This window comes from Lathyrus oleraceus, chromosome 1 (assembly GCF_024323335.1).
Source record: "Lathyrus oleraceus cultivar Zhongwan6 chromosome 1, CAAS_Psat_ZW6_1.0, whole genome shotgun sequence".
Lineage (NCBI taxonomy): Eukaryota > Viridiplantae > Streptophyta > Magnoliopsida > Fabales > Fabaceae > Lathyrus > Lathyrus oleraceus.
In genome coordinates this window covers 57,786,074-57,801,383 of record NC_066579.1, presented here as the reverse complement: position 1 = coordinate 57,801,383, position 15,310 = coordinate 57,786,074, and the positions used below count along the sequence as shown (strand labels likewise).

Below are 15,310 nucleotides of genomic sequence, written 5' to 3'. Positions count from 1 at the left end.
TAATTATTTATTATAAACTTTGGTAGGAAATTTTGGTTAAAGAAACTTTTAGGAAATTTAATATGATAAGATCGTACTACTAGTACTATTTAGAATATTAGTTACCATTAATACTAAATAAAAATAATCAATACCACAACTAAGAAATCATAATTAATTTAAACAAATCCCATAGAAAGAGAAAAACAAAGTGCATGAATCACGTTACCACACTCCTCTTTCACAAACCATTTTTTATTCCTTTTTATGCAAAAGTCCATTTTGGATTCTAAACCATACAAAGAACAAAATCCAAAACACCTTTTTTCCCGCTATAGTTTTATACTATATTTTTATAAAAAAAAACAAAATTGTTAGATTTCATTTCACATGTTCTAATCGACCTCGATTATCTTCACTTGGATTCTTTAAAGATCCGGATATAACTTTTATATTATTTTACACTTTCTAGTTATTTAAATAATTCATTTACATTTTTCTAATCCAACTCGTTGAAAGGTGGCCTTCTTTCCTGTAAACACGTTCACAAGTTAGAGCACCCATTTTTCAAATCAATCATCCATTCATTCTGACACTAAGTATTGCTGTAGAAACTGTATAAAGAACGCCGATAGAGAGAGAAAGAGAAGAGAATCAACAAAATGTCTCTTCACTCTCCATTGGTTGATGAAGAAACGAAACGGATCAACAAGGAAGAAGATAGAAGAGAGTTGATTGCAGAAGTGACGAAACAGTTATGGCTATCGGGACCGTTAATTTCGGTTACGCTTTTGAATTTTGGTATCAATCTTATTTCTGTTATGTTTGTTGGTCATCTTGGTGAATTGGCTCTTTCTGGTGCTTCCATGGCTACTTCTTTTGCTACTGTCACTGGTTTCAGTTTATTGGTTAGTTTTTCTCTCCTTTTCCATTCTTAATGGACTTTTTTTTCTCTTTAATTCTGTATAAATATTTGTGACTGGTATCATTGTTTGAATCTCTAGAGAGATGTTGGCGGATACTCCCTCTCTGTTTTTTTAAGTGTTATTATTTTATTTTTATTTTTAACTTTTTACCTCTATTAAAAAGTTAATCAATATTAATAGTTTACTTTTTTATTTCTCGTGTAATAGGAATTATGTATAGATATTCTTGACAAATTAATGTTACAAAAAAAACTTGCTAGGCTTCAATTATTGTGAGAAGTAAAGTTAGAAGTTAGGTCTAGCACCACAATTTGTGATGTGACGAATCATTATTTGAAAATCACTAGAAAAGAGTGTTCACGTGTTACTGACTTTAAAGTGTTGACGTCTTTAAGCGTGTAAAAGAATTATTGCACAAAACTTAAAATTTGTTATACTCTTAAAACATATTTAAATAGAATTCATAAAATCTTTGTCATTAGTTAAATAAGGTCTTTAATTATTTTGTTTTGCTTGAATCATGACACAATTCATATATTAATTATTTAATTAATCTAAAAATACGTTTTATTTCTTATAAATAAGAGTGGAGATAGTTTACGAGAGTGTTTGGGGATGGCATAGTCTCTTGCAATGACTAGTGTTTGAATCCTCTCCTAGTTCAATTGTCTGGTTTCCTAAAATTTGGAAGAACTCATTACTGAACTAGGAGAAAGATTTTTTTTCCATCTTACTACTAATCATTAGTCATAGACCCTTTCTAGGATGTAAAATAGTGGTTAATTAGAGTAGTTAAGAGTAGTTAGTTGAAATTGTTATATGGCTATTTGTATAAATAGGAGAATACAATGTAGAGTTGATCATTATTGAATATTGTAAATCATTTGTGAATAGAGTAGCAACTCTATTCTAATGGGGAAACCAGAGTATTGATAATAATCTTTTGTTTGTTACTTAATTTGTTTGTTTTTGTTTTGGTTAAATAGGTTGGAATGGCAAGTGCCTTGGACACATTATGTGGACAATCATATGGGGCAAAGCAGTACCGCATGCTAGGAGTACACATGCAGAGAGCAATGTTAATTCTCATGATCGTCGCGATTCCACTTGCGGTTATTTGGGCAAACACAAGATCCATTCTCATTTTACTTGGCCAAGATCCTGAAATATCTGCAGTAGCTGGCAACTATGCTAAGTTAATGGTTCCATGCCTTTTTGCTTACGGTCTTCTACAATGCCTCAACAGATTCTTACAGACACAAAATATTGTATTTCCAATGATGTTTAGCTCTGCAGTTACGACATTACTGCACCTTCCTTTATGTTGGTTTATGGTGTACAAGTCTGGATTAGGTGGCAGAGGGGCTGCCGTAGCAAACTCTATATCCTATTGGATCAATGTTACCATACTCGCACTCTATGTCAAGTTTTCTCCTTCATGTAAAAAAACTTGGCTTGGATTTTCCAAGGATGCACTAGCACTTAACAACATCCCTATTTTCTTGAAGCTTGCCATTCCTTCAGCTCTTATGGTTTGGTAATCACTTTCTCTAATACTTTTTTGAAAGGAAAAGTGCTTATAATGTGGCTACTCTTGCTGAAGTCCCTAGAGATTCTGATGTTGTTTCCATTTCTTTTTATGAAAATTGTCTGTGGCGAGCAGCTTGGAAATGTGGTCATTTGAATTAATGGTTCTCCTTTCTGGTCTTCTTCCAAATCCAAAGTTAGAAACATCAGTACTTTCTATCTGGTAGGTTTTGTATTTGAGATTCTCTTTAATATTGTATTGAACTTATTATTATTATGATTATTTTCATCAACTTATTATTCGTAACTTGGTTTTGTCAGTTTGAATACATCGGCGGCTATTTGGATGATCCCATTTGGACTTAGTGGAGCAATAAGGTTAGGATCTTTTTAATTCTTATGCAGTTTTGACTTCAGTAGCAGTCTCATTATTTTACTTAAGCCGAATCTCTCAAAAACTTTGTTCTCTTTCTTATTTCCATGATAAACTATTTGCTCATGCTTTAAAGTGGTTGAATGATTCTTGCAGCATTCGTGTTTCGAATGAACTCGGTGCTGGTAATCCACGGGCTGCACGTTTGGCAGTGTGCGTTGTTGTAGTGATTGCCATGATTGAGAGCATCTTGGTCGGAGCAGTGATACTACTAATACGCAATATATGGGGCTATGCTTATAGCAATGAAGAAGAAGTTGTCAAATATGTAGCAACTATGTTGCCAATTCTTGCTGTATCCAACTTCCTGGATGGACTGCAATGTGTTCTTTCAGGTTTCTCTTATTCCCAATAACTTTTAGTTTCTTCTCTTCGTAAGCCATTTTTTTCTTATTGATTCAGATTAAGATTTCCTTCTTGCTTGTAGCATAAGCATGAGCTAGATGATTTCTTTTTTAAACTTCGTAAAGAGGAAACTTCCCATGTATTAAATAAATATTGCAAGCATAGTGGCTTATGATCGCTATTCATTCGTTACAAAGTTTCTCCTTTTAATCTATGATTCAGGCACTGCTAGAGGATGTGGTTGGCAGAAAATTGGTGCTTATGTCAATCTTGGAGCATACTATTTAGTTGGGATTCCGGCTGCCATTTTATTAGCTTTTGTATTGCATATTGGCGGGAAGGTATATACAACTGTTAATCTCTTAGCCAAAATTGTGATCATATGGTTTGGTTCAACTTGCTAATAAATACAATTATTGTAGGGTCTGTGGCTGGGGATCACATGTGCTCTCATTACTCAAGTATTTGCTCTAATGATCATTACGATACGCACGGATTGGGAGAAAGAGGTGAAAATTTTCTTCACTTTTCTTAATGATTTCTTTCATTCTTTTAATAAATATTCGTGCGATGCATTATTTGGTGCTGACACATGCCTTTGTTTTTTCTGATTTCATTTATTCAGGCAAATAAGGCTACCGATAGAGTCAATGATTCTATAACAACAGAGAGCTTAGTCTCATGATGAATATTATTTTTGTTTAGTTTTCTTAGTGTATTGATACACATGGGCATGAGTATGATATATGTTACTGAAAATATGTAACATCAAGATACACAATCGGGTCCTATATATGCAGTAGTTTCAGAGTTGTTGGATCTGTGTGCAAGTGTGTTCATTTGAATCTTGCATTCAGATCCAATGGCAAAAAGGTATTGATGAAAATGCATGATAATACTTCCAATTTTGATGTAATAGGATTCAAATGTAATTGTCCCATGAGATATAAGATGAATTCAAATTTGGTATCGATAAAAATTCACACTGTCTGGTGCAAATAGCGTCTATTTATAATTAGTAATTATTAGTAATTATTAGTAATAATTGTTGATCCTCACTGGACTAAAAAGATCATACACGGGGTTGAACAATCAGTTAGGTTCTTTTAATTTGAGGATTAGACTTTTAGGACGCAAAAACTTTGTTGGATGACTGACCCTAAGGTGTGACAGATTTCCAATTAAATGTTATTTCAATTTTGTCTTTTATGGAAGTGTCATATCCCTTAAATTGTGCTAGCACATGGTTAGGTGTATTAGCTGGATTGTACTTTTTAACATAACAACACTTTCTTCTTCTTCTTCTTCCTTTACTTGGGGGACTCTCCAGGTTTTAACAATCCTCAACTGTCTCTGCAAGTTTTGACAAGTGTTTCTAACTTCCAGACTATGTGGATTACATGGTTACATAACAAGATACTGATTCATATCTTGCTTGATAGTGGCAGCACACATAACTTCTTGGACTTAGAAATTGCAAAAGCTCTGGGGTGCAAGTTAGAGGTTATTTCTCATTTAAAAGTAACAAGACGGGGTGGTCGTAAATTGGAGGTTGCTTTCATTTATAGAGGCTTTAAGTGGCAGTTAGAACAAGCACATTTCATTGCAGATGTCATTGTTTTACCGCTGGTTTGTTGTGATTTGATTTTAGGAATCCAATGGCTGCAATCCTTGGGTCATATTCTTTGGGATTTTGACAAATTGCGAATGGAATTTACCTCCACCTCGTGCAGGTTTTGATCACAAGATTCCCATCAAAGAGGTCACTCAACCCTTAAATATGAGACCTTATCGTTTTCTTTGGTGCAAAAAGATGTTATTGACAAAATTGTCTAAGAAATGTTGGATCAAGGTATTGTTCATCATAACAACAGTCCTTTTTGCCTCTCCCACTATTTTGGTTCGCAAAAAGGATGGTTCATGGCGCATGTGTGTGGATTTTCGAAGGCTTAATGAAGTGACAATTTCCAATTCCCTTAATTGAAGATCTACGGGATGAGCTCCTTGGCTCCTCTATTTTTTCTAAGTTAGATATGCATTCAAGGAACCATCAGCTACGCATTGCGCAAGGAGAGGAACATAAAACTTTCAAGACACACAATGGCCATTTTGAATACATGGTCATGCCCTTTGGGCTCACAAATGCACCTGCCACATTCCAAGCACTTATGAATCAGGTGTTTAAACCTTTCCTACAACAATTTTTATTGTCTTCTTTGATGACTTACTCGTATACAGTCAGGCATTATAGGACCGCCTTGTCCACTTAAATTTAATCTTCCAAACTATTAGGGAAAATCACTTGGTTTTAAACAAGCCTAAGTGTGCTTTTGCTTTACCTAGGGTAGAGTATCTTAGTCACTTCATTATCAAATAGGATGTGTCCAGTGATCCTCACAAAATTCAAACTGTGAACTCTTGGCCATTTCCTAGCACCATTAAACAACTAAGAGGGTTCTTAGGTTTGCTTGGATATTACAGAATATTTATGAAGGATTTTGGCAAGATTGCCAAATCTCTAACCGATTTACTTTAAAAAGACAATTTCCTTTGGAGTAGCCACACAAGCTTTTCTTACATTGAAATAAGCACTTACTTCTGCTCCTGCTCTCAGCTTGCCTAATTTTGCAAAACCATTCACAGTGGAAACTGATGCTTCTGGCAAAGATATTGGAGTTATGTTAATGCAGGATCACCATCCTATCCTATTGCATATATCATCAAATCCTTAGGACCAAAGCAACATGCAATGTTATGAAAGAGAACTTTTGGCCATTGTATATGCAGTGCAGAAATGGGGAGCTTACCAAGCACATGCACCATTCATCATCAAGACTGATCAGAAGAGTATCAAGTACATGTGGGACCAAAAACTCAACACACCATTTCAGCAAGTCTGGGTCTCTAAACTGTTAGGGTTTAACTTTGAGATACAATATAAGGAATGGTATTCAAATCTAGCCGCCGATGCCTTGTCTAGGAAGGAAGGTTATGAATTATTGGCTTTGGCTCTTAGAAATGCTGGTAATGACTTATGGGAATTATTCAATTGGATTTGTAACAAGATTACACACTCAAGGAGATTATTAATGATCTCAAACAAGACCCCTCTTCACATGAGGGGTCTTGTTTGACAACCACCTCATATCCACATGCCTTATATTTCTGGTTCTTCTTCCACCAGTTAAGTGGACAGGTCTTTAACTACAAGGGATGAAGTCGTTAAGCTTCTCAAATTCCATTCAAAATCAAACGATTCAGCAAGCAAACAAACACATGAGTGACAAATTTTACGCTATTGGTGATTACATGTATCTCAAGTTACAACCCTGAAGACAAACTTCTATGAAAGCGCCTAACACTCACAAGTTACTTCCTAAATTAAAAAATTCTATTCAAAACTTATAAATTTTTTCAAGCCAAAATTTCAAAAAAAACGTGTTAAATAAAAACAAAATGTTGTTTGATATATCTTCAATTCAAAGCACGTAAATTCGTCATTTTCTTAAACTCAAATATATCATCTATCAAATCCATAATTCTCCTTATCAACATCAAATTTTTTCTTTCTTTTTTATCAATGAAGGTGATATTTATTTGTAATTGTATGAACTTAAGCAGCAAAATCTAAAACATGTCATTGACTATCCATTAAGGGACATCACACTTAAAAGTACATAACAAGCTAAATTAATAAATTGATTATGAATTATATGTTAGAAAATTATGATGAACCCTAAATTATTAGCCTTGTGGTGTAGAAAATGATTGTGGATTATGTATACTTTTTTGACGCTATCAATATCTTTGAATGATACATGATGTTCAAGTAACATTAGTATATGTCAGGAGAATGGTTTTGAAGTGCAAAAAATTTGTTTTTTTTTAAATTATTTTATTTGTGACATCTGGACATAGTCCAGGATATTTGTAGGTAAACCAACAAGAGTTTTAAGTGATTTTCTTCAAATTCTAGTACAGTTATAAATTAATTTTTATTTAATTTATATTGAATTTTAATTATATTCATTTTTTTGAAATATATAATTAAAAAGTTATATTATAATAATTTATTATGAACTGTAATATAGACAATAATGTGAAAGAAAAAGGAATATTTTACTTGAAAGAAAAAATATATGTAGGTTTGTGTTAATGCGTGAGACACGTTGAGTGAGAGAAGGAATCAGAGAGAGAATAAAGAGTAATTGCTGAATTGTTATTATTGAAAAAACTATATAATTGAATTATAAAATATGTGTGTATATATAACTATATTACTTGTATACTAAGTAACTAACATAACAAATCTTAACCATATTAACTTGGGCTTGGGCTGCAACTTGGATTATATCACAACATACCCCTTATAATCCAAGTTGTCGAACACAAACTAATCATAGTCGATCTAACCTATTCCTAATTTCTTTCTCAAAGTTAGGAATCTATCGATCTTCAGCCCTTTGGTGAAAATGTCAACCAACTATGCTTTACTCGAGTAATATCTCACTTCAAGTTCACCATGGTTTACCTTCTCCCTTAGGAAATGAAACCTAGCTTCAATGTTGTTACTCTTTTCATGCATAACTTGATTCTTTACAAGATTAACAACTGACTTGTTGTCGATCTGCAACACCAAAAGTTTCTTCCCTTTAACCTCCATCTCTTCTAGCACAGATCTGATCCAAAATGCTTGACAAGCAGCATAAGATCCTGCTATATATCCAGTCTCACATGATGATAATGCCATCACAGGTTGCTTTCTCGAGCACCATGAGATTTGGGCATCAAATACTTGAAAGAAGTAACTAGTTGTGCTTCTTCGGTCTTCCTTATCTCCACACTAATCAACATCTGAATATAAACTAGTCACAACTTCTTTACTTTCAGAATCTCATCGAAATAAGATCCCACAATTTATTGATCATTTTAAGTATATTAGGATTCTTCTTGCAACCTTCATGTGCGACACCTTTTGTTCATCCATGTATTTGCTCACTAATCCGAATGAGAAATCTATATCAGATATACTATTTCACACATACCTCAGAGATCCTATAATTTGTTTGAATAAAGTAGCGTCGACCTTGTCCCCCTCTCCATGTTTCTCCAGTTTCATATTTGATTCGACAAGTGAGGATGCAGGATTCAAGTCTTCCACCTTGAATCTCTTGAGTATTTCTTTGACATACTTTCTTTGATATATCACCATACCTTGCTTAGACATTTGAAATTCCATGCCTAGGAAATAAGAAAATTTTCCCACATCTGAAATTTGAAATTCCCTTTTCATCAGCTATTTGAACTTCAACAAGTTTTCCATGTTATTTCCAGTTAATAGCAAGTCATCGACATATAATCAGATGATTGTTACATCTTGTTCCATAACCTGAACATAGACACCATACTTAGACTTGCATTTGATGAATCCCAATTCGAACAAGTATGAGTTGATCTTCTTTTTCCATGCCCTAAGTACCTGCTTGAGACCATAAAAGGGTTTTGTGCAACTTGTACAATTTCCTCGCTTCCTCTTGTATCACAAACCCAGGAGGTTGTGTGACATACATGACTTCATCTAGGGGACTATTCAAAAATACTTATTTCAGATCTAAGTGAAATGTCGACCAACCTTGCTTGCATGCCAAGGCTACCACCAATCGAACATTCTCCAATCTTGCTACTGGTGCTCATACTTCAGAGTACTCGAGTCTTAATCACTGAAGAAATCCCCGAGTTACTAATCTTGCCTTGTATATTGCAATCGACCCATCATGATTGTGCTTTAGTTTGAACAACCACTTCATTTTGATAGCTTTTGTGTGTGTTGGAAATTCAACTAGCTCCCATGTATTGTTCCTTTCGATCACTTGTAACTCTTCGACCATAGCTTCCTTCCATTGTTTATCTTTTTAGGCCTTGCAATAGTTGATTAGTTCAACACTTGTAAGTAAGGAAAAATGAACAAAATCTCCATCTGGTGTGACTTCATCATCACCAACCAATTCATAGTCTTGAAGCCTTGTTGGGAGTACTCTGGTTCTTTGAGATCTTTGGCTTATGCTAGCCACACCCTATTCAACTTAGATTGTGTCTGGAATATTAGCAACTACTTAGACTTTGACTTCTTCGGTTTCTTATTTGATGCCATAACTCATCAAAGGCTTGATAATTGCATCACCAGAATTCCAATCCCAGGAAGAACTTTCATCAATCACAATATCTTAACTCATTTTGATTTTTTCATTGATTGAATTGAATATCATGTATGCTCCAGTTTTGTGGTATCCTACTTGTCGTGGCGTGAAAAATACCTGAGCGTAAGGAACGCTCGAAATAAAATAAAATAGAGTCGCCACCGAACCTTATTTATTCCTGAAAATGGAACGGGAAAATATCAATAAAACCCACAAAAAAAGGAAACTGGTCATTGTAACCTATAGCGGTAAATTCATGATCATCAAGCTATGGATAAGCTAGACATCAAATAAAAAGAGTCGCCACCGCGCTTTTATTGTTTCCAAGGGAAAAGGGAAAAGTACGAACAAAACCCAAAAATAAGAAGTTTTCAAATCAAAACTAATAAAATGTCAGAGATTACAGGTAAGGGGGTTGGTTACACAGAGGGAAGGTGTTAACACCCAAAGTGTCCTATGTACTCCTAGGGAGCCCTTTTTTGTGTGCATATGTATTTTGTACAAATGATGTATGCAAGAAAATAAAATGGGGGGATGAGAAAAGAATTCATTAATTATATTTTTGTGTTTGACAAGACCTTCGGACTTGTACGTACGTACCAACATAAAAATGAGGGATCAAAACTCGTAGTTCGTGGTATAAATTTCAAAGTAGATGTATTGCTTTTTAACAAAAAATTAAGTTTGAAAGGCACAGAGACCTAAAAATGGTTTGAATGAGTTAATTCCTTTTTTGGCTTTTGAAATTTTTAAGTCAAGTATAGTTAAGTCTATTTACAAGTTTGATTTAAGAAAAGAAGTTTGAAAATGCAATGGCATAAGGCCAAGGTTTCTAATTTTCAAAGGATCTAAGTTTAGAAAAACAAGCACAAGCAAAGAAGATTTTAAAAACAAGATGGAGAGATTTTGAAATTAAAGAAACGGGGAGGAGATGAAGGGACTAATCCTAAGCACAAATTTAAAAGTTGAGAGTTGAAAAGATCTGACCAATGGGCTGCAATCCAATAGACAAGAGTGTCATATAGAAACCAAAATTCCCTTGGACATTAGAATCAAGCAACAAACAATGCATAATATATCAACTTGAAGAGAAAGACATCAAATAAATATAGCCACATCCAAGCTTAGAGACTCCATGATCTTCTTCAAATTTGCCCATGTAGCAGATGAATTCCTCAATGCCACAAGTCACAGGTTCAAAATAACAACTTCACAATGATCATGTTGTAGATGAACTCAAATGGATCTTTAATGATGTATCAGATGAAGTTTCAATTTACAAGGACTTGGTTACATGAAATTTGGCATTGGCCAAGTCCTTTGCATAGGGAGTGTTGCCTAAATTCTAAGTCAAAAGTCTCAGATCAAACCAACAGTCCACACAAGATGTTTTTTAGGGCTTTTGTTCTTATTATGTACATTAATGGTCAAAGACCAAACAAACAAACACAAAGAAAATATATCACACAAATATGGTCCAAGTGGACAAAGTAAAAAAAAAGACATTATCATAAACAATTAGAATGGTATGAATAACGACAAATGAATAAGGCTTAAAAAATAAAGTGCATTAAAGTAAATGACTTAAAATTAAATGTTAGTTGTTAATGAGTTAGAAGTTAGTATTGCTTTTGCTTTATTTTTTTATTTTTAAGTCATTCTTTGGAGAACACTCAACCCATTTATCACAAGCATGGATCCTTGAACCAAGAAATCTTCCAAAGGAAGTAAAAAAGGCCAAGTTTCCACACAATACCATGAAAGAGGGGAGACTTACAATCTCACTAACTAGAATGCTATGCCTTTTATGTCAAAATTTAGCGCTATGTTAAGCAATCGTAATTGGACTTATGTAGAAGTCACAACTATTTGAGGTCGGGCAATAGAATTTTGGTGTTAATGCATGTTAGAGACATAGTATAATGAACTATGCTCATGAAACAAACCTGGACTTCCAGACTATGTGGATTACATGGTTACATAACAAGATACTGATTCATATCTTGCTTGATAGTGGCAGCACACATAACTTCTTGGACTTAGAAATTGCAAAAGCTCTGGGGTGCTAGTTAGAGGTTATTTCTCATTTAAAAGTAACAAGAGGGGATGGTCATAAATTGGAGGTTGCTTTCATTTATAGAGGCTTTAAGTGGCAGTTACAACAAGTACATTTCATTGCAGATGTCATTGTTTTACCGCTGGTTTGTTGTGATTTGATTTTAGGAATCCAATGGCTGCAATCCTTGGGTCATATTCTTTGGCATTTTGACAAATTGCGAATGAAATTTACCTCCACCTCGTGCAGGTTTTGATCACAAGATTCCCATCAAAGAGGTCACTCAACCCTTAAATATGAGACCTTATTGTTTTCTTTGGTGCAAAAAGATGTTATTGACAAAGTTGTCTAAGAAATGTTGGATCAAGGTATTGTTCATCATAACAACAGTCCTTTTGCCTCTCCCACTATTTTGGTTCACAATAAGGATGGTTCTTGGCGCATGTGTGTGGATTTTCGAAGGCTTAATGAAGTGACAATTTCCGATTCCCTTAATTGAAGATCTACTGGATAAGCTCCTTGGCCCCTCTATTTTTTCTAAGTTAGATATGTATTCAAGGAACCATCAGCTACGCATTGCTCAAGGAGAGGAACATAAAACTTTCAAGACACACAACGGCCATTTTGAATACATGGTCATGCCCTTTGGGCTCACAAATGCACCTGCCACATTCCAAGCACTTATGAATCAGGTGTTTAAACCTTTCCTACGACAATTTTTATTGTCTTCTTTGATGACTTACTCGTATACAGTCAGGCATTATAGGACCACCTTGTCCACTTAAATTTAATCTTCCAAACTATTAGGGAAAATCACTTGGTTTTAAACAAGCCTAAGTGTGCTTTTGCTTTACCTAGGGTAGAGTATCTTAGTCACTTCATTACCAAATAGGATGTGTCCACTGATCCTCTCAAAATTCAAACTGTGAACTCTTGGCCATTTGCTAGCACCATATTCTTAGGTTTGTTTGGATATTACAGAATATTTATGAAGGATTTTGGCAAGAAATGTTAAACTAGTGATTGGTTTCAACCCTAGCATCAAGGAGTCCATTTTACAATGGTTACACAACTCAATTGTAAGGGGGCCATTTAGGTAGATATGTTACTACAAATAGAGTCAAATCTCTTTTATTTTGGAAGGGAATGACTAAGGATATCATCAATTTTGTAGTAGTTGACAGGCCTAGACGTGGCACAATTATTTCTGGATAATATGTTCAAACTTCATGGCCTTCCTGAATCTATGGATCAACAAATGCCTTGGACTAATCCTATTTTTCTTGTTATCACGTGCTGCATTTCCACCCAACTCAACAACCTTCACAAACACAAAATTCAATTTCAAATTCAATAAATTTAGGGTTTCAAAATTAAATATGTGGATCAAAACCACTAAATATATTTTAAATTTAGGTATTTGCAAATTTATTGTGTGCGGGTTCTTGCAATTTTAAATGAAAGATGATCCATTTTCTATTGATGCAAAAAGCTCCCTAATTACAAGCCACTTTGATTTTGATTTTAGTTTTTTTTTCTTTCAAATAATCTAATAATTACAATTCTTATTAGATTTTCCTATGCAACTAACAATTTAGCTCACATTGATTTTAGTTTTTGTAGTATAAATTTTTTTCTATTAAATATACCTCCGACATGACACTATCTTTTTAAGTCAAGTATAGTTAAGTCTATTTACAAGTTTGATTTAAGAAAAGAAGTTTGAAAATGCAATGGCATAAGGCCAAAGTTTCTAATTTTCAAAGGATCTAAGTTTAGAAAAACAAGCACAAGCAAAGAAGATTTTAAAAGCAAGATGGAGAGATTTTGAAATTAAAGAAACGAGGAGGAGATGAAGGGACTAATCCTAAGCACAAATTTAAAAGTTGAGAGTTGAAAAGATCTGACCAATGGGCTGCAATCCAATAGACAAGAGTGTCATATAGAAACCCAAATTCCCTTGGACATTAGAATCAAGCAACAAACAATGCACAATATATAAACATGAAGAGAAAGGCATCAAATAAAGATAGCCACATCCAAGCTTAGCAACTCCATGATCTTCTTCAAATTTGCCCATGTAGCAGATGAATTCCTCAATGCCACAAGTCACATGTTCAAAATAACAACTTCACAATGATCATGTTGTAGATGAACTCAAATGGATCTTCAATGATGTATCAGATGAAGTTTCAAATTATAAGCACTTGGTTACATGAAAGTTGGCATTGGCCAAGTCCTTTGCATAGGGAGTGTTGCCTAAATTCCAAGTCCAAAAGTCTCAGATCAAACCAACAGTTCACACAAGATGTTTTTTTAGGGTTTTTGTTCTTATTATGTACATTAATGGTCAAAAACCAAACAACCAAACACAATATACACAAACAAAATATATCACACAAATATGGTCCAAGTGGACAAAGTAAAAAAAATAGACATTATCATAAACAATTAGAATGGTATGAATGATGACAAATGAATAAGGCTTAAAAAATAAAGTGCATTAAAGTAAATGACTTGAAACTAAATGTTAGTTGTTAATGAGTTAGAAGTTAGTATTATTTTTGCTTTTTTTATTTTTAAGTCATTCTTTAGAGAACACTCAACCCACTTATCACAAGCATGGATCCTTGAACCAAGACATATTCCAAAAGAAGGAAAAAATGCCAAGTTTCCACACAATACCATGAAAGAGGGGAGACTTACAATCTCACTAACTAGAATGCTATGCCTTTTATGTCAAAATTTAGCGCTATGTTAAGCAATCATAATTGGACTTATGTAGAAGTCACAACTATTTGAGGTCGGGCAGTAGAATTTTGGTGTTAATGCATGTTAGAGACATAGTATAATGGACTATGCTCATGAAACATACCACACACAAAAAGAATATGCAAACGTGGTGGCCTAATCTCATCCATACTTATGTTGATTTTGCAATCAACTAGCCTTAGGATGTAGAGATATCATAGGTCCATGACATGAATGCATAAAGAAGAGGAATGAGATAAAGAGGGAGGGAAGATAGATCAAACTCAAATTGGACAAAGGAGGACTTTAACCAAATTAAGATCATTCATTCATTTTGGGAGATGGAATGTACATTCCATCAATCCCCTAAATTCAATGATCTTAACCTAGCAAAGTCAAATCAACCTTGACCAAGGCCTAACAACACAAGTCAAACTTCCAAAGTCAATCAAAATGGCTCAACACAGTTATTTGACAATTATTCAATTTAAAAAATACTAAAAATAATGCATTAAATTAAATATGATTGGTCAATTTCTTAAAACCTCATCAAAACACCAAAGAAATGGCCATGAGATTTATCACATGTCAAACAAGGTCAAAGGACCTTGGAGAAAAAATTTCAGAATTTTTAGAAACTTAAAAGTATTTTTAAACAATTAAAAATAATCACAAAATCAATTAAATTATAAAAAATATTATTAATGATCCAAAAAATAATTTTAATTCAAAATATGGAAGAGGATTTTATTTAAATTTTTTTGGTGAAGCTCTCATTTTTTTTGGATCAATATTAAAATTAATATGAATTAATAAAAATCAAAGGAATAAAATGAAAATCAGAAAATACAAAAAAAAACGTGGACCACTTGATCTCCTTCATTAATTGAGGTGGCAGATCAAGTGGACACAAACGCGCATTCCATGATGGAACTTAGTCAGTGCGCCACACAACTGGTCATCCAAACCAACGCTTGTGATTAAAACATTTTAAACTGGATCAATGGTTCAGGACCACGCCACCTTATTGCCGGAGCAAAGCGCCAGTCGTCTTCTTAGGTGACCTTGGCCGGACTGGTCCAATCATTACCATGAC

At 34.0% G+C, this 15,310-nt stretch overlaps 1 protein-coding gene across 1 annotated transcript; it reads left to right on the top strand.

The window, feature by feature from the left end:
- The first annotated feature begins 367 nt into the window (after positions 1-367).
- Positions 368-4,193, top strand: LOC127111162 (protein DETOXIFICATION 16). The gene is made up of 8 exons (XM_051046178.1): positions 368-887; positions 1,892-2,442; positions 2,569-2,655; positions 2,754-2,810; positions 2,962-3,200; positions 3,433-3,551; positions 3,633-3,719; positions 3,836-4,193. The coding sequence occupies exons 1-8, from the start codon at positions 642-644 to the stop codon at positions 3,893-3,895; spliced, it is 1,446 nt and encodes a 481-aa protein (XP_050902135.1). The 5' UTR covers positions 368-641; the 3' UTR covers positions 3,896-4,193.
- Positions 4,194-15,310: the final 11,117 nt, after the last annotated feature.

Bases quoted from the DNA above. Each gene is read 5' to 3' on its own strand.
- LOC127111162 (XM_051046178.1), top strand. From the start codon at position 642: ATGTCTCTTCACTCTCCATTGGTTGATGAAGAAACGAAACGGATCAAC. The intron at 2,811-2,961 runs GTTAGGATCTTT...TGATTCTTGCAG, and splicing joins GGACTTAGTGGAGCAATAAG to CATTCGTGTTTCGAATGAAC. The intron at 3,552-3,632 runs GTATATACAACT...CAATTATTGTAG, and splicing joins TATTGCATATTGGCGGGAAG to GGTCTGTGGCTGGGGATCAC.